General features: G+C 48.7%; 1 protein-coding gene and 1 long non-coding RNA gene across 2 annotated transcripts; both read right to left on the bottom strand.

Moving 5' to 3' along the window:
• Window positions 1–908: 908 nt before the first annotated feature.
• On the bottom strand, window positions 909–10188 carry LOC149347639 (uncharacterized). The gene is made up of 3 exons (XR_016292550.1): window positions 9816–10188; window positions 3046–3135; window positions 909–982 (listed from the first exon to the last, which is right to left on the bottom strand). It is a non-coding gene; the product is annotated as an uncharacterized LOC149347639 (long non-coding RNA).
• Window positions 10189–15862: 5674 nt separating this feature from the next.
• Window positions 15863–18936, bottom strand: LOC149347638 (uncharacterized). The gene has a single exon (XM_089587240.1). The coding sequence runs from the start codon at window positions 18658–18660 to the stop codon at window positions 16798–16800; it is 1863 nt and encodes a 620-aa protein (XP_089443366.1). The 5' UTR covers window positions 18661–18936; the 3' UTR covers window positions 15863–16797.
• Between the last annotated feature and the right edge of the window lie 579 nt (window positions 18937–19515).

Below are 19515 nucleotides of genomic sequence, written 5' to 3'. Positions count from 1 at the left end.
CAAGTATCTTGGCATTAACCTTCAATCCGACTTATCATGGAATCATCATATTAATCTCACTCTTGCCTCCGCTAACCGTACTTTCGGACTTCTCAAACATAATTTAAAAGAGGCCGCGACACATGTAAAAAAACTAGCGTACACCACATTAATCCGTCCGAAACTCGAATACGCGTCTGCCATTTGGGATCCTCATCAAAATTATATCATCAGTAACATCGAAGCCCTGCAAAACCGTGCTGCGCGATTCATCTTTTCTGATTATTCATGTTAAACCAGCGTCACCTCATTGAAGACTAAAGCCGAGTTAGATAACTTAGCACTGCGCCGAAAAATTTCCCGTCTATCACTCTTCCACAAGCTTTATCACCATCCTTCCCTTCATGATGAATTCTTTCAGCCACCCCCAGTTATCTTTCCACGTCGCGATCATCCTTACAAAGTTAAACGCATTAACTGCCAGTCATTCCATTATGCCTATTCTTTTTTACCACGCACAATAACCGAATGGAACGGTTTGCCATCAGAAATTGCCACAGAATCTGATCTAAATAAATTCCAACATCTTATGCACTCATGTTTCAACAACTAAAAAGGTATTTTTTTTAGCGTTCTTTTCTTCCGCCTTGTCTTCTTTTTATTTTATATTTTTTGTTTTGTACTTCAGCACACCTTTTCCAGTGTCGTCTTTTTCTTTTTCTAGCGGTGCTGTTATTTATGCTCAAATTTTGCTGTTATGTGCATTGTTGCGACCCTTTCTGTGAATGCCGATTTATGATTAATATTTTGTGATTTCTATTTTATTTTAGTGCAATATCTTTATCCTTATAACAATGCTTTGTACTTAGTCCCCCCCCATGTAATACCCTCAAATGAGGGCCTTTGGGGGTATTTTGAATAAATAAATAAACACGCAGGGACACGACGCATGATACTTCTGGGGGATGCCTACATGACAACGAAGAAACTGCGTCCTCTTCCACTGCACATAGAGAAATACGGTTAGGAACGGGTCCCAATAATTTGTGATGCGTAATTCGTGTTTACCCAAGGACAAAAAAAAAAATCAACGCCTTCTGCACTTATTTCACCTTAAAAGACAACTGTACAACTGGAGAATTGCGCGAAATTGAGATTCAAATGTATAGAGCCAGTAGGTAAAGCACGCTAAGAGTTTTTGCGGTAGCATTTAAAATAGTGGTGTAATCGAGGATTGAATTTTATTTACGCTTCTCCTCAATGCTCCGCAGCGCAAGTTCGATGTGACGTCACGGAAGGTAAGATTTCCACCTATCTCTGCCATCAGGCACACCCCGCTGGGCCTTGCTTGTTGCTGCCAAAGAACTCTCGGCAAGCTTTGCCTTCGGTGACGTTTGGTTTTCTTCCTTCACCGCGGTGGCTCAGTGGCTATGGTGCTCGGCTGCTGACCCAAAAGACGCGGGTTCGATCCCGGCTGCGGCGGCTGGAATTTCTTTGCAGGAGAAATTCTAGAGGCCCGTGTACTGTGCGATGTCAGTGCACGTTAAAGAACCCCAGGTGGTCGAAATTTCCGGAGCCCTCCACTACGGCGTCTCTCATAGCCTTAAGGCCGACCCACATGGAGCGAACAGACGCTGCGAATTTCATGCGGCGCGGCGGGACGCCGACGCGCGTTCGCCGTGCTGCACCACATACGGCGAAAAACAGGCGACCGCCGCCAGACAGCAGCCGTCTTGATACTGTAAACAAACCGACTCTCCTCGTAAGCCTCGAAGTGGGAGAACTCTCACTCTAAATAAAAAAATAAACCAAATTTATCGCTTATACGTTCTCTTGTAGGCAAGCTGAGACGAAGCGAATGACCGGTGCTCTATTTACGGCCAGTAAACGCACTGAAAAAGGCAGCAACAACGAGAATTCAATCCGAAGCGAGGGGTCCGGCTTCGAAGGGCGCCGCCATGTTTGTCGCCGCGCGGCGGAAATCGGGCGGAGCTAGATGCTGGAGCAGAGCGCCCTCACTGGTCCGCGCTGAGCTCGCATTCGCCGCTTCCGGTGAACGGCTGACCGCCGGGCGAACGTATCTAGCACTGCTTGGTCGGCGGCGAACGGCCGCCGGCGGCCAAGCGACCGCCGCCGGGCGGCCGTTCGCAGGTTTTTCGCGAGAAAATCGCTCCATGTGGGTCGGGCTTTAGTCGCTTTGGGACGTTAAACTCCATAAACCAACCAACCAAACTAAGTGTTTATGCGTTGGAAATGTACTAGTACCTTCAATGATGTCATCATGCGGCCCCCACTTGTCACTATGCGCAGCGGCGAAGCGTGAAGGCCATCGCAATTTTAATTATTCATTACGTCACCATTTGAAACACTAGCCAAACGGACTTTGTATGCTTTACCTGCAAGTTTCATACATTCGAGACATTTAAGCTCATAGATTTCTAAATAAATGCACCTGCTCTTTTAAATACCACCAATTTTGTGATCGGTGCGAGCAAATTTATCGCTCCTTTCGCTTTCACCAGCGACGCCACATGTTTTTTGAAGTCTTCTTGAGCAAATACAGTGCGTCGAAAAAAATAGACCAGTTAGCGAGCCCAGCTTCTTAATATGCTGAAGCGGCAAATGGACGATTATTATTCTGAAATTAGGAGCATCCCAAGTAGCACAGGTGATCGGCCACTAATTATGCAAATGGATGGTTTTACTGTAGTCCGATGTATGACCGGTATGTGCCAATACGCTTTCAATATTGAGCCAATTACGTGTTAGGGAAGACATTGCTTAGTTATCGGTTTAGTGTGAGCACAAGATAAGATGAACATTTACAATTTTAAATTAGAACTCAATGTGGCGCCGATTCTTATATTTTTTTTCTGCGTCAATTTTGCGCATACATGAAGTGTTTTAACACCGTGAAGTCACAAATCCAGATTGTCTGATATAGTGCTTCGGTGTGCACCGATGAACAGATGCGCTACCCTTGGGCCCAACGCCCCCGGAGCTAAATATTTTTGCGTTGAAATTTATTAATGCAAATAAGTAGCGAGAAAATAGTTGTAAACTTACCTATGAGGTTCAGGTGCTGCTAGCTGAAGTTCTCAAATCCAGCCACTGCGTTATTAGCGGCGAGGTACCGCGTCCGGAGGAACGCTGTCGCTATAGGAAAGCAAGGATATGCATACGGGTACGTTTAAAGACGAACGCAACACGGTGCAAACCTTCTAACCTATACGAAATAGCATTGTTGAGTAATAAAGCAGACCACTGCACTTAAATCAAGCATTTCCTATTTCATGTCGGTATATTATAATTATATGCTTTACGATGCCCCGAAGCAACACCCTGAAATGGGACCTCCTACATATCGGTATAGATAAAAAAAAAGCTGTTATCTAATGCGCGTGAATGCCTATATCTTGCAAGCATTCGCCCAGCGTTCCTGTGTTGACTCATAATGACAATCGTAGATCAATACAGACGATGTGAATCACAGCTAGCTTCTCATAAATATGCGATACATTTTCGAACATGATGCTCTTTTTATGTTGATATTTATTATTGCGGGCAGATCGCTGTGAGATCTTCATTTAATTAACGGTTTTCAACTATCACAGTCTATATTCGAACAAGACACGAAAAGGTTCCGTCAGGCTTCCTTAGATAATTGTAGGACTTTCACTAAAAGCTATTTTGAGCGGTTTAAGTTTATGGTGGTTTGACGTCCCACTTCGAATCAGGCTATGAGGGACGCCGTAGTGGAGGGCTCCTGAAATTTTGACCGCCTGGGGTTCTTTAACGTGGACTTACATCGCACAGTGCACGGGCGTCTATAGAATTTCGCCTCCACAAAAATTCGACCACCGCGGAGTTACCATGCTTTTATTCGGCATTTGTGGTTCTGGGTTACATATGCCAGCAACGCAGAAGTTAAATCACCGCCAATAATAATTCCATTACGAAGGCGGATGCACTGAGAGCCACGGATGTGATTGCAATGCTGGAAATGTGAGGCCAGGGGGCAGCCATGAAGCTACCAAATCCAGTGGCGAACAGAAAACTATCTGGCTGTGCACTCGCGCGTCGCTTTAAACTACTGCAAACCTGGTCCCCACAGTGTTTCATTTCAGGGTAGTGCCGACAGGTGGCGCGTCGATGAGACTATTTCTGCAAGGATGATAGCGAAAGGGGGAAAGCAAAAGGGGGGAAAGCGTGCACAAAGCCGCGTCGGCGAGGAAGCGCCCGCGTCGTGGGCGTTGGGCGTTCGTCCAGAAAAATAGCACTTGTCAAATACATTGTGGCGGGGGCCAGAGTCAGCGCTCTCGGGTTCATTGGAGGCGAAGAAGCGCGAAAGGCGCCCCTGGGCTGTGCGATGTCAATGCACGTACAAGATTCCCATGTGGTCGAAATTATTGGGTAGAGCACCAGTACGGAGGTCTCCAGCACCTATTTATATCTTCTTTCACTCCCACCTTCCTCCCTTCCCTTAAAGCGCGGTTTGGGGTTCAGGTGTCCACCTAGATATGTGAGAGAGACAGACTGCTTGATTTCCTTTCCTCAAAAACCAATTTACCGATTTTACGGGTTCATTAAGGGAGGAGTTCCACGGTTGAAAAAGCGCCGAAATAATGTTTCATGTTTCATTTAAATCGGGTTGTTCATGCATGACTAGGTGAAAGGGGATGACTGACGGGACTTGTTGCATATTCGTAGTGATTAAGAGGTACTAAAACCTAGTGAAAAGAGCTGCTGTAGACTTGTGGCATGTAAACGTGAGCAAGTATATGAACTAGAGTATTAACAGCGATGAAACCAGTTGGCATAAGAAAATGGTGTTAAACACATGGTATCTTTACAACGAAGCCTGTATTTGTAGCCCATGTAGCCCAGGCATGTTGCTACAAGGAATATTTTTGAAACGAAAGTTTCACTACGGGACCTCGAGCTTCGGTCACCGGATGCGCACTTTTCACCTTCAAATGACCTTGTGCATCGAAATCAATGGAAAGGCGCATAACTGGTCTCCTGGGAGAGTGGAAATTACTTCCGCTTTAAGATACGGGTACCTGAGGCGTCTGATTCAGTACGAATGTTAACAGTTGTCTTGTATTTTTGCTGCATTATTGAATAAAGTTACCATGCTGCTAAGACAGCGTTGAATTTGCCTACGATTAAGTTCGCGAGATTTATGAAAAAGAACGAAAAGTTTAAGTTACAGTTCGAATCATGTTACGAAGCTGCTCATCTTAGAAACAAAAAAAAAGTCAACAAGTATATCTTCTCCTAGAACTAAGCTAGGGTGGAAAGGGAGCCATTCCCCATAACGTTTTCTTTTGTAGTCTCCGTTAGTCTGACAGTGCGAGGGAAGGTGCGTAAGGTGCATGTTCCCTGTATCAAGACGACATAAAAACCCCGTTGACGGCTTGAACGTTTTGCCCTTGTCTGCGTCATCTCTTCTGTTGTTATAGAAAAGATGGCATATGACCACATAGGGTATCAGCCAAGAATTGGCAGGCATAGATCACTATCAACTGCAAAATATATTATGCACATTACTAATGCAAAAGCTTATCAGCGGCAAAACCAGATGTCTGTCATAAAGTGGCGCTCGATAACCCCATCACTACATCACAACATCACAGCAGGGCAGCATAGGGTAGTAATGGATCATCATAGGCAATGAAGTAGACATTAGGAGAGACAGCAGTGAGTGATGGCGATAGCGGTAGTTTTGGAATGATAAAGAACATGACTAAAAATGATCAGGGCCATTATTAACTGCAACAATGATAAAGGCCTTTAGCTTGAAGATTTTGATGGGGAACACCTTTAGGTAGAAGGCGTTTAAAGTGAGTCTTCCGAGTAAAGCACTTTAGGATAAATGTCTTTGGTGGAAACGCCTTAAGGACGAACAACTTTAGGTCAAACCTTTACGCGAAAGACATTTAGCGAAAAGGACTTTATGTCAAAAGGTGCTTTCGCATTGACAGCATATGGACCTTAAGAGCCCACCGTAACTTACTAAAACTTCATATCTCTCCTATGACTATACATACATATATATACTACTGCAACATCTGTTTTCTACCGCCGTGTGTTTACTGTTCTTTAACTACAAGAAAACCTATTCCTACCTTCAGCATCTTCATTGTTATAACCGAATTTTCCTTTTCCTCACTTCCTTCATAGCATTCAAATAGTTACCCCGACCTCATACTTTCCTTGTGCTTCAAAATCGCTCTGCTTCCCTGTTCACAGAGCCTACCTCGTGATAGTAATGAGTGCCCAGCCCAAAACGCTGGAAAAGAATGAACGCAGCAGACCTCAACAAAGACGTAATAAAATGGCGCGTGTAACTAAAAAAAAAGTTGGCAGTGGCTTAGCTCTGCTATGCCAGGATATACATAGCGTGAGTAGTGACGTCACACGGCTTAGCGCCGGCGGCGGCAGCGGCGAGCGCGCGCGGCGAGGTGACCGCGAACGCACGCGGCAAGGCACGCCAGCTGTGCGTAGTGACGTCACTCGCTCCTCGGGCATGCTCAGTATGGTCGACGGAGGGAGCACAGAAAACGGCGAGACTGTGGACAGTGTAGCTCACACTACAAACAGCTTGTAGTTTAGCATTGCTAAGCACGAATTATTGCATGAAAGGAGTTTTTTTTTTCAGGTGGACACCACTGCCACACACACCAAAGCGTGATTGAGGTGTCCATAAAAAAGGGAGCCAGTTATTCGCCCTTCCTTTCCTAAAAATCTACAGAGTCGAAACAAGCTTCCGGTGATTTCGAGAGAAGGAAAGGCGGCGAAACTGCCTGAAATAGTAGGTGGATGCCACCGCCTACGCACAGCGTGACTGAGGTGTCCACTGACCCAGTGAGCCAATTACAATTGCTTCGCAGAGGTTTTAGACAGACGCCGCTGAAACCCGGGGAGTGCGGCAAGAAGTGCTTTCGCACTAATGGAAGCCGCAAAGCAACAGCGCTTACATCAAAGACGACAATGATGTGCCAGCAAGCAATGCATGGCGGAGGATAATGATTGGTTATCAGGTTTGGTTTGGTTTGGTAGAGGCCAGTGCACTGTGCAATGTCAGTGCACGTTAAAGAACCCCAGGTGGTCGAAATTTCTGGAGCCCTTCACTACAGCGTCCTTCATAGGCTTAGTTGCTTTGGGACGTTAAATCCCAATAAACCAACCAAAGCAGTTATCAGGAAACGAAAGGCATGGTAACAATCCCTGGTGGGCACCTCAACCGCGCCGTGAGGGAAGGGACGAAGGTGGGATTGAAAGAGAGAAAGAGGTGCCGAAGTTAAGGGGTCCTGTATAATTTCTACCACCTGCGGATATATAACGCGCACTGACAAAGGCGAAAAAGAAGAAGAGCATAAGGTTAAACAAAAGCGCATTCAATTAAACAAGAAAGCGAATAAAACATGGCAGCACTGCCGCCTCCCATCGTTAACACAACAGAAGAGCGAATAATGGAACACCAACACGAGGAACGCAGGACACACTAACAAACAAAGGCGTGTTGAAGCAATATGTACAACCAAAGAAAACAAATAAGCCACCACAGCATGCTGCCACTATCCCTTTCATTGGGCGCCTCAGTTTGAGCGAAAATTAACATAAAAGAAAACAGAAGTACCGAACAAGGAAGCAATGATCACTACGTGCGACTAGAAGCCAAACAGTGAATACAACGTGTCAGCAAGGAACGCATCGCGCAAGAACGAAGACGTAATAGAGATGAATCAGCGCAAGCAAGAATTCATAGCGCACTTTACACTGCTTATGTGCAGTGAAGGTGAAAGCCCTCATCGTGAGCGCTCAACGTCGACGCAGCTTTCGCACTGATAAATGCAACGTGGACGCGCTTCGGAACGATGATTCCACAAACGTGGTTGGTTGGTTGGTTTATGGGGTTTAACGTCCCAAAGCGACTCAGGCTATGAGAGACGCCGTAGTGGAGGGCTCCGGAAATTTCGACCACCTGGGGTTCCTTAACGTGCACTGACGTCGCACAGTGCACGGGCCTCTATAATTGCGCTATTCGAGTGTGCAGTTTTACTCACACCTTCGTGGATTCCACAAACGCTCAATCCACGAAGGTGTGAGTAAAACTGCACACTCCAACACCTGCCGCGAACTATCTTGCCACGTGATTAAGAAGATTGGAAGATAGTTCGCGAGAGATATTCGAGTGAACAAGTTTCACTCAGACCTTCGTGGATTCAGCGTTGTGGAATCACCGTTCAGAAGCTCGTCTCTGTTGCATTTCTCAGTGCGCAAGCTGCGAACTATCAACGTGACTAAGAGACGCAAGCTATATGCAATGAATGAGATCTGCCGCGGTGGCTCCCTGGTTATGGCGCTTGGCTGCTTCCCCGAAAGATGCGGGTTCGATCCCGGCCACGTCGGTAAAATTTCGATGGAGGCGAAATTAGAGGCCCGTGCACTGTGCGACTTCAGTGCACGTTAAGGAACCCCAGGTGGTCGAAATTTCCGGAGCCCTTCACTATGGCATCACTCATAGCCTTAGTGACTTTGGGACATTAAACCGCCACAAACCATAAGCCAACTGTATCCAATCAGAAATGTTATGGCACCAATGATAACAGCGCATGACGAACGGTTGCGTCAAAATTTCGATGCGAAAATTGGTTATCCGCCTTTACTTTCCTCAAAATCAGTGTACAACGTTAACACCAACAGAGAAGACAAACGTCCAGTGTGAAGAAAAAACCGACGACAAACGCCAAGGAACGCCAACGGCAAACGCCAAGGAACATCAACGGCAAACGCCAAGGAACGCTGGCGGCTATTGCGCATTGAAAAGTCGAAAATGTTGGTTTTTGAATAAAGGAAATGGCGGAGTAATTCTCTCATCTCGATGGGGCACCTGAACCGCACCGTAAAGAAAGGTAGGAAGGTGGGAGGGAGAGAAGGAAGAGGTGCCTAGCGCCGTGTTTCTGCCGCAACTTCATGAACGTGAACGCATGCAGCGCACATTTTTGTCACTATATACCGCCACGTAGTACCTCAAAGTGCGATTAAGGTGTCCACTGACCCAAGAAGGCAGTTATGAACCTTTCCTTTCCTTTTCTTTCCTGACGCACGTCCGTTTTTTGATTTTGCGGAGAAGGAGGCGGAGTCCTTTTTCACTAAACAAAAGCAGAGCGGCGCATCCCGCCGATGCAATGAGTCTACCGAGCCACGCGAAAACGCTTATGAACAAAACCCGCGCGCTAGTGTTCGAAAATTCCACCCGAGTCGTGCAAACGCGTTTCGGAACGCCAACTGAATAGAAATGCCAATCCACGGTATGAATGAATGAGCTAATTAGATAGGGAGGCTCGAGGCCGTTTGATGGGGAATTGCATTGTTAAGAAGGTTTGGTTTGGTTTATGTAGGTTTAACATTCCGGAGCGACTCAGGCTATGAGAGACAGTGAAGGGCGCCGGAAATTGCGGCCGCGTGGCGTTCTTTACCGTGCACTGACACCGCACAGTACACGGACCTCTAGAATTTCACCTTCACATGGAAATTCGACCACCGGTATTTAAATTGGCTTAGAGTTCTTTGACTGAACAAAGACCAACTCAAGATACGCATCCCGGAGAAACGATTAGGAATAAAAGGTGCGTTTATGTGAAAAAAAAAACAAACGGTATTAACGCCTGGCCTAATATAGTTCGCAAATTCAACTCGAGAATTAAATACGGTAATAAACAACTAATAACCTCAATACAGTGCGACTTATTCTTATGCCAAGCTATTTCTCCACACGGCACACAAGTTTTCAGCAGGAAGTGAAAAGTCAGCAAATATTTGCTCACATGGTACAGGGATGACTGCGAAGCCGCAGGACAGGTGCTGGAGATCCAAATCAGCTCCACCATCAACGCTGGTCAGGGCACCTGCACCCAGCGAGCTTGAAGGCGTCCGCCCTGGTCAAACGCCACCCTTCGACTGCTGGACACGTCGCCAACGTCGCCGTCTGCACGGGCTTGGAGGTTGCGGCGTTCTTTTTTAGGCGAAAGCCTTTAATGGCTCATACTGTCGTGACCAATACGTGTTAGCAAATTTGTCCGCGTTTCAGATTGGTCGAAATGGTCGTGACGTCACTGCACGCGAATTTTGACGGGTGTCCACCGATTTATGTGAGACAGTTACTGCGCAATTTTCTTTCCTCAAATACAATTTTCGACTGGTGGCCACCGAGATATGTGACACATTTACTGCGTAATTTCCTTTCCTCAAATACAATTTTCATTTTCTTCATTACGGCCCCTCTTTCTCTTGCTTCTTTTACTCCACTTCCACCCTTCCTGTACGGTGCGGTTCAGGTGTGCACCGAGATGACAGAGAATTACAGCGCCATTTCCTTTCCTCAAAAAGCGTTGCGTTCAAAGTGCAACGCATCGCGCCGAACGGGTGGTGGGGTTCCGTGGACTCCCTGGCAGCACTACAACACGCGGTCGCGTTCCACTCCTAAAGGCAAAGATTAAGAGTCATTGATTGGCACTTAATTAATGCACCAGCAGATTGTGAAGGGAACAAACGCGTAGCAGAATGAAGCACTCAGGCTTTCACCTTTCACTAGTTTAGCCGCTAATGTTCCTCGTAATTTTTTGGAGCTTGGCGCGAGCATTGGTGCCTGGTACGAGTGACTATGTGCTGGTTATGGGCTATGTGCTATGTGCGTTTAACGTCCCTAAGCAACTCCTGCTATGAGGGACGCCGTAGTGAAGGACTCCGGAAATTTCGACCCCCCTGGGGTTCTTTAACGTGTATTGACAACGCACAGTAGACGGGCCTCTAGAATTTCGCCTCCATCGAAATTCGACCACCGCGGCCGGGATTGAAGCCGCGTCTTTCGGGTCAGCAGCCGAGCGCCATAACCATTCAGCAACCCTGGCGGTTCGACTATGTGTACGCGCGCAGCGAAGAGGGTTAGCGTTTCAAAGCGAAAGCTCTACTACGGCATGTTCCGTGAGTTTCGCCGACCACGTCGTTTTTACCTTGAGCGACCTTCAGCCGCTCCGGTGGGGGTGGAAACATTTATTGCCAAGCAATGCAGAGGGGGCAAACCCTGCCTCCCCTTACGTGGCACGAGGCAACCCTTAGGATGTTGCCCTTAAAGGGCAAAGGACAGCCCTTGGAGGGCTATCCGTTTCATGGCGTAGCTGATTATGCGTACACACACACACGTAGTCGTGTGTTTTCTTTCCGCAGTTGGTGGCGTTGATGCCTTCCATGATTGCTGCGTGGGAAACGTTATCGAAGGCCCCTTTGATGTCCACGGCCATGACTACGTTTTCCCCTTTGCTTGGCATTGTTTCTAGTACTTCTTCTTTGAGCTGAAGCAGCACGTCTTGGGTCGATAGATGTTCCCTGAAGCCGAACATGGTGTTGGGGTACCATCCTCCGTCTTCTAGGTGTCTTTATATTCTTTTAGTGATGATTCTTTCGAAATGCTTGCCCAGACACGATGTTAGCGAGATAGGTCTGAGATTTTCTATCTGCAGTTTTTTGCCTGGTTTGGGTATCATAACGACTTCAGCGTGTTTCCACTCTTTCGGAACCGTTGCCTCTTCCCAGTGTTGTTTAAGTATTTTGTGAGCTGTTCTACCGCTTCATCGCTGAGATTTCTTATCAACGAGTTCTGGATCTTGTCCGCCCCCGCTGCCGTGTTCTTTGTCGTTGCCCTTATGGCTTGAATAACCTTCTCTTGTTATCGGTTTGTCCATGTCCTGGTTTTCTTTCCCTTGGTATTCTCCCTGGTAGGCGTTCACCTGTTCTTTTCCGTAGCTTTTCTCCTTTACTGCTTGGATTAGCTGCTCCTCCGTCCCTTCGTATTGGTGGATCAGTCTTTGTACCGATTTGTTACTTTCTGCGTTGTTCTTCGATGGGTCCATGAGCTTCCTTAGTATTTGCCACGCTCTGGCCGTGCCTAGGGTGCCATTCAGTGTTGTGCTGAATTGTTGCCATCCCTGTCTAGCCAGTTGTGTTGCGTATTCTTCCGCTCTCGTGGTGATTTCTGCTATCTTCTTTTTTAGTTTCCTGTTAAGCTTCTGTTTCTTCCAGCGTTTGGTAAGGCTTTTCCTTGCCTCCCATAGGCCGAGAAGTCGTTTGTCTACCTCTGGTGCCTGTTCTGTGCGGTTAACTTTTTTGGTATATGTATCTCTTATTTGTTTAAGTTGTTGGCTCCATTCTTCTAAAGACGTGATGTCGCCTTTGATGCTTTTGCAGTGGGTGCGAAAGGCGTCCCAGTCTATCAGTCTCACCTTGCCTATTTTCCTTCTGATGCTTTCGGCTTCAATGGCCACTCTGATTATACGAGTATAGTCGTCGCTGCCTAGGTTCTCCTGTATGTTTGCCCACTCTGCTTTTTTTAGCTCCTCTGACAAAGGTTAGGTTGGGACACGTGTCTACGCTTACGCTGTTGCCTTGGCTTGTGGGTTGGCTCTCATCCGTAAGTAGCTCGCAGCCTGTGTTTTCTGCTGCTGTACATATGCTCCACCCTTTTATGTCCTCTTTTTTGCTGCCCCATTGCGGGCTTTTCGCGTTGCAGTCTCCTGCTATAATTAGGGTGTTCTGCCCTGCAAGTTTCTTTGCCTCCGCGAAAAACTTAATGAAGTTTCCCCTGTTTTTAGGTTGGCTATATATGTTTATAACAAAGGTGCTTTTTGCTTTCCTTTTCCTTTTGGGGAATTATTTCAGTTATCACGTGTTCTAGCTGTTTGTCTGCTATTTCCCCATGATTTATTGCTGTTATTTTGTCGCTAATGAGTGTTGCTGTTTTCTCTTTTTCCTGGCATGAGTAGCCTCTTAGGGTTGGGGTACAGTTTGTTTCTTGTAATAAGATTAGGTCTGGTGGGGTTCCCCTAGTGCTAATGAATTGCTGCAGGAGCCCCTGCTTGCGCCTGTAGCCCCTGCAGTTCCATTGCCAAATCTCTAGTTGTTGTCCTCCTGCCATGTTGCTGTGTTGCAGCTACTATTGTTCCCTTGGGTTTCTGTACCGAACCTACGCTCATTAAAGAGGCGGTCTCTGGCGTCGTTCAGTGTTCTCTGTGTTGTTTGATTTTTAACGTAATTACGGAAGTGAGTGAGTGAGTGAAAACTTTATTAGCTCTAGATTCGGATTGTGTTCGGCGGTTTTGAGATGGCTTCGTCCATCTTGCTCAAAGGTCGGTTGCCCTTAGTCCAGGGCTCCGCTGGATGCTGCTGCCAGTTTTGCTCGCCGAATCAGACCTTCTTGGTCGACCCGACGATCGCTGGAGAGCACTCCCTCCCATTGCTCCGCACTCGGGTTTGTTATCACTGGTACCACGCTTATCCTCTGGCATGCCCACGTTATGTGGTAAAGCGTGGGGGGTTCTTGGCACCAAGGGCATTTGTCATTGTATTGTGTTGGATATATTTTGTTGAGTACGTGTAGGTTCGGGTAGGAGCCCGTCTGTAGCTGTCTCCACGCGACAGAGTCCTCTCTGCTAAGGGAGTTGTCCGGTGGTGGATACCGCTTTCTGCAGCCCTTGTAATAATTTAGAATCGCCGAATAATCTTGGGGTACAGGTTCGTTCCCCTCGAGGTCGCCTACGTTGGATGCTCGGTAATAAGTGTACCCTCGAGCTATCCTGTCCGCCTCTTGGTTCCCTGTTACTCCCGTATGTCCCGGCGTCCATACTATCGTATGCCTGATTGGTTCTCCGTTTGTTTGTCGTTGTGTTATGTGGCCCCCAGAGCGGAGTATGCGGAGCGCTCTGTGCCCTATTCTGCCGCGTAGGTAGTTGCGGCATGCTGTTTGTGAGTCTGTAAGGATTTTTAGAGACCGTTTAGACCGATAGCCCTCCGCTGCCGCTAGAGCGACGGCCGCTTCCTCAGCCTCGACTATCGTACAGTCTTGTAGTGATGCGCTGGTGATCTCGCGTAGGGTTGAGTCAATCACCGTTGTTACCGCATTGCTGTTGTGCTGCCCCGCTGTTCTGGTGTATGTGGCTGCGTCCACGTATACCGTCGTTTCTTGGGGTGCTAATGCCTTTTGTAGGTATTCAGCCCTTGCCTCTCTGCGTGCTTTGTGTAGGTTGGGATCCATGTTCCGGGGTATTGGCGTTACTTTTAGTGTGTTGCGATATTCGTCCGGAATTGTTTCTGTCCTCTGTATTTCTTGAATTTGATCGGCGCGGCCCAGTTTCTTTAGGAGCTCCCTGCCAGATGGGGTCTGTTGTAGTCTGCGCAGTTGGGAGACTAGTTGTGCCTCTCTCAATTCATCGAAAGTGTTGTGTAGTCCTAGGGCTAGGAGCTTTTCAGTTGAAGTGCTGTGAGGAAGGTGGAGTGCGGTTTTGTAGGCTTTGCGTAGAATCACGTCCGCCTGTTGTACCTCACTCTTGATGGGATTATAGTAGGGGAGGCTGTATGTCACTCGGCTGACTACCAGGCTTCTGACCAACTTAAGTGTGTCCTCCTCTCGCATGCCATGACGTCTGTGTGAGATGCGCGTGATCATGCGGGCCACTTGTAGAGTGGATGCTTTGAGTAGGGCGAGAGTGTGAGTGCAGCGTTGGTTTGACTGTATCCACATCCCCAAGATTCTGATGAGTGTTTTTTCCGGTATCGACTTCCCGTCGAGGTAGACGTTCAACTTTAAGTCGTCGCTAGTGGGGACTGTGCGATTTTGTTTTCCTCTCCAAACTCTCAGGAGCTCTGATTTCTCGGTGGAGCATGCTAGCCCTCTTTCTCTGACGTAGTTCTCTACGCAGGTGGCTGCCTTTTGTAATTTCTCTTCTTTCTCTCCGAGCGAGCCTGTGTTGACCCAGATGGTGATGTCGTCGGCATACATGGCATGGTGTATGCCGTCGATTGCTTTTAACTGTTTTGCCAAGCCAATCATGGCTATGTTGAAGAGCGTAGGGGAGATGACCGATCCTTGAGGTGTTCCTTTATTTGGAGTAAGAAATTTGTCTGATCTGAGCTCCCCCAGGCCAATCGTTGCCGTTCTATTTGAGAGGAAGGCTTTGACGTAGCCGTAGATTCTCCTTCCGCAGTTCAGGTCGTTCATGCCCGTAAGGATAGCCTCGTGACTGACATTGTCAAAAGCCCCCTTGATGTCCAATGCCAGTATTATGTTTTCTCCGCTCTTGGGGACGTTCCCAAGTACTTCTTCTTTGATTTGAAGTAGTACATCTTGGGTCGATAGTTTTGCTCTGAAACCGAACATGCTGTGGGGATACAGTTCGTTGTCCTCCATGTACTGTTGTAATCTCAGCGTCACCACTCGTTCGTACAGTTTTCCTAGGCACGATGTGAGCGAGATCGGTCTGAGGTTCTCAATTTGTAGTTTCTTGCCTGGTTTAGGAATCATGACAACCTCCGCATGTTTCCACTCCTCGGGGACGGTCTCCGCTTCCCAGTGTTTGTTGAGAAAGTCCGTTAATTCAGCGACTAGCTCATCACTGAGGTTGCGGATGAGTGCGTTATTGATCTTATCTGCACCCGCGGCCGTATTTCTGGTTGTGTTTCGAATCGCTGCGTAGACCTCTTCTCGCGTGATGGGTCTGTCCAAGGTGTCGTTTTCACTTCCTCGATAGCGCTCTGCGTAAGCTGCTGGGTGTGTGTCCCCGAAGCACTTAACGCGTAATTTTTCCAGGAGTGCTGAATCTGGTCCCTTGAACTGGTGGATTAACCGGTAGATGGCTTTGTTGTTTTCTGCCTTGGTTTTTGTTGGATCTATGAGAGCCTTGAGTATATGCCACGTCCTCGATGTGCTCAAAGTTCCGTTGAGGGAGTCACTGAATTGTTGCCAGTTTTGCCTTGCCAATTGCGCCGCGTACTCTTCTGCTTTCGCTGTGACTTCTGCGATCTTAAGTTTTAGTTTTGTGTTGTACTTTTGTTTCTTCCACCTCTTGGTGAGCCCGCGTCTAGCTTCCCATAGCTTGAGCAGCCTGGCGTCCACCTCGGGTGTCTGCGTCGTTCGCGCGATTTCTTTAGTGTACTTGCGCTGTTTTTCTTTCAGCATGTTTCCCCACTCTTCTATCGATTGGATCCCTTTCGCGGCGAGATTCCCGTCGCATGCCTCGCGAAAAGCGCTCCAATCCGTAATTTTTGCCGATCCCAGCTGGCGCTTTAGCCTGTCTGAGGTTACTTGTGTTTTAAGTATATAGTGGTCACTGCCCAGATTTTCTAACAGGTTCTCCCACACTGCCTGTCCCGCTCCCCGTATGAATGTGAGGTCGGGGCAGGTGTCGGTACTGACGCTGTTTCCGATTCTGGTTGGAGTGTCTGAGTCTGTGAGGAGGGTGCAGTCAGTGTTTTCTGCTGCCGCTGCTAGTGCTTTGCCTTTTGGGTTAGCTGTTTGGTATCCCCAGCTTTTGTCCATGGCATTGAAGTCTCCTAGTATGATTAGCGTGTTGTTTTTTGCTAGGTTGCGTGCGCCATGGAAAAGTTCATGGAATTTTGCTTTCCTCTGTTTTGGAGGACTGTATGCGTTCACAAGGAAGATGCTGCCCCTCTTTCTTTTCTTCTTTGGTATAATTTCTACTATCACGTGTTCTACGTCGGTGTCGGCAATCTTGTCATGGTTTATGGCGATGAGCGCCTTACTGACTAGGGTTGCCGTTCTTCCTTTCTCTTGAGTCTCGTAGCACGTATATCCTGCGAGTGTTGGCGTAGTGCCCGTCTCTTGAAGCGCTATAATGTCGGGCGGTGCTTGTTGTGTATGAATGTGTTGTTGGAGGAGGCCCTGCTTCTTGCGGTAGCCTCTGCAGTTCCATTGCCATATGTCTAGGGTTTCTTTGTTGCCTAAGGTTTTGTTGGCCATATTTAAGCTTCAGTGTTGTTTGTGGCCGAGTTGGCGAGGGCTGCTAGCGCGGGCCGGTGGTAGGCCTTTTCTCTAATGTTATCGGCGAATTTCTGTTTGCGGATGCTGCTCCGGAGTTCTGTGACTTGTAGTTGCACTTGTTGCATCATCTGCTGCATCATCTGCTGCATCATCTGCTGCATCATTTGCTGGATTTCTGCCTTAAATTGACTGAGATCCTCGTTGCCTGTTTGCGACTGGGCTTGGGTTTGTAATGTTTGTGGCTGCGGAGGGCTGTTCGACTTAAGGTCTCGTACTGCCTTCGTGAGCTCTGCTATTTTGCGCTCTAGCTCTGTCTGCCTAGCGCGTGATAGTTCTAATTCGCGTCTCAGCGCTGTTTTCTCCGCGTCCTCCTGTCTAGGTTGGTCGCGGTTGCTGTTTGTGTTTGTGTTCTGTTTGTTAGTTATCCCTCCCGAGTGCGGAGCAAACCAGGGGTTTTCGGCTCCCCAGCTCACCTTGACGCCGCCGCTCTTTCGGGCTTGCTTCTGCTTGTTCTGCTGCTGCTGCTGCTGCTGCTGCTGGCTCCCTCCCTTGATGGCCGGGGGTGGCAGGGGCGGAAAGGACCGTGACCGGCTCCGTGAACTGCTCCGTGACGTCCGGGATCTCGAGCGGCTCTGGGAGGACTCCCCCTCCGAGCTGAACCACCTCGGTTTCTCGCCACGGTCGTTCCGGCTGCGACGTCTGCTCTCGCGTCCGCCGCCGTTGTTGCCGCTGTTGGCCTTGCCTCGCGGCTCCCTGGCTTTCTTTAATCGGTCTTGACACTCCCTCGATCCGGTAGCGTGGTTGCCCCCGCAGATCAGGCATCTCGGGGTACACTGGTGGTCTTTTGGCGGGTTTTGCATCCCGCACTGTTTGCAAGCCTTGGCGTCCGGTGTGGGGCACACGTCGGAGCGGTGACCTTGTTGGCAGCAAACGTAGCAGATTTGTCTTGTGGGCCGATACGGGTAGCACTTGTACTCGGCTCCGCAGTAGATGACATGTTTCGGTGTTATGGGTCCGTCAAAAGTGATGACAGCTGTCTTGGTCTTGCCTAGTCTTCGAGCACTGTGGATGGTAACACCCTGTGTGCGCGTCCACAAATCGGCTTTCAGTTCCTCCGGTGTCGCTCCGGGGTCAACTCCGTGTATCACGCCACGCCGGGTGTCTTCCGGTGCGGCCACGTAAGCGTTCACGTCGTATGAGCGTCCTTCGATCTTGAGGCTAGTGATGCGTCTCGCGAGCTGGGCGGCCTCTTCGTTCGGCGTGCTCACGATTATAATATTCGATCCTGTACGGAGCCTGGTGATCAGGTCTCGTCCTTCGAACTTGTTGCTGCATGCCGCGGCTACGGCCCGGGCCACTTGGAATTGCTGGAGCGACTTGACTACAAGTCCCTTCGGTCGCAAAATAATCTTAAAATCGTCCCTGGGGAGCGGGGGCAGCCTTCGCCTGAGCTGCCGTTGCGTTCCTTTCCCGTCTTTTTTCAGCGCGCCGGCAGCTGGAACGCCAGCTGTGGGCGTAGACGCCGGGGATACCCCTCCGAGGTCACCTTGTGCGGCCGGGGAAATTGGGGCGTTTGCCGCGGCGTTCCGTCCGTTTTTTCTCTGTCGCTTCTTTTGGCGTTTGGTCAGGGCCAATTCCCAATTTGCCTCGTCTTCTTTTTGGGTGTCTTGCTGCTCCTGCATGGCGGATTCCTCGATTCCCCCGCCTGCCGAATTCTCGGAGTCGGAGATGTCGAGGAACGCGTCGTCCATCTCTTGTGCTTCTAGCAAATTCGGGGCTATTCTGCTCGTTGAGGGCTCAAAATTTTGGTATTCTGCGGTGCGGGAGGCGGTTCCAGGCTGCATCGCGGTTGCTCAGCGGGCCTGGCTGCCCGCGAACGCCCGTAGTCGTGCTAAGCCTAAGTAGGCTCAGCGGCGAGCGTTTCCCACCAAAAAGTCGCCCGAGCCACGCGGGGCTTCAAAGTCCGGTAATATTGCCAAAAATGGTCCTACCGTCTTGAAACCGGTGTCCGGGTGATCCAGCTTGTGAGTTCTTTCAGATCCAACAAAACGTTGGTGGCCCAGTGGGTCGAGATAGTCCGTGGGGATTGAAATCTGCGGAGCCCATGCGACGCACGTCCGCACTCCTTAGTTGTTGACCAACACGGCAGGGGAAGACCTAAAAACACTCATGCTGCAAATGCAACAACAGATGCAGCAACAAATGCAACAACTAAGCCGAAAGGAGTGAAGTTTCACGCTGCACAAATAAAAAAATAAAGAAAAGACAAGCAGCGCGTGAGGAACACCTCATATCTCGTTGGACACCCGAACCGCGTCGTAAGGGAAGGAAAATGAAAAGAGAATTGGTTTTAAGCAAAGGAAACGACTCCTGCCTCCCTCATAGCTCGGTGGATACCCGAACCGCGCCGTAAGGGCCTTAAAGAAAATGAAATGAAATTAAAATTGCTTTTAAGGCAAGCAAATGCATGTCTCTCATATCTTGGTGTACACCCGAGAGGAATGCACGCCACAGCACATGTCTCTAAAGCAACCTTCTAAGACAGCACCGTATTCACTACACGCGCGGCTCCTTGCCGCAGCTTTTCGCTTCGAGATATCCAGGCTTAACCTCAGCTAAGCCACAGCCAAATTTTGTCTCTGGAACACGCTCACAGACACCACGCCGCGTCTAATTGCCCGATATACTACAGCTTCCAC

This window comes from Amblyomma mixtum, chromosome 4 (assembly GCF_055824585.1).
Source record: "Amblyomma mixtum isolate Tamu chromosome 4, ASM5582458v1, whole genome shotgun sequence".
Lineage (NCBI taxonomy): Eukaryota > Metazoa > Arthropoda > Arachnida > Ixodida > Ixodidae > Amblyomma > Amblyomma mixtum.
This window is presented reverse-complemented; position numbering and strand designations above follow the sequence as displayed.

Bases quoted from the DNA above. Each gene is read 5' to 3' on its own strand.
- LOC149347638 (XM_089587240.1), bottom strand. From the start codon at position 18,660: ATGCAGCCTGGAACCGCCTCCCGCACCGCAGAATACCAAAATTTTGAG.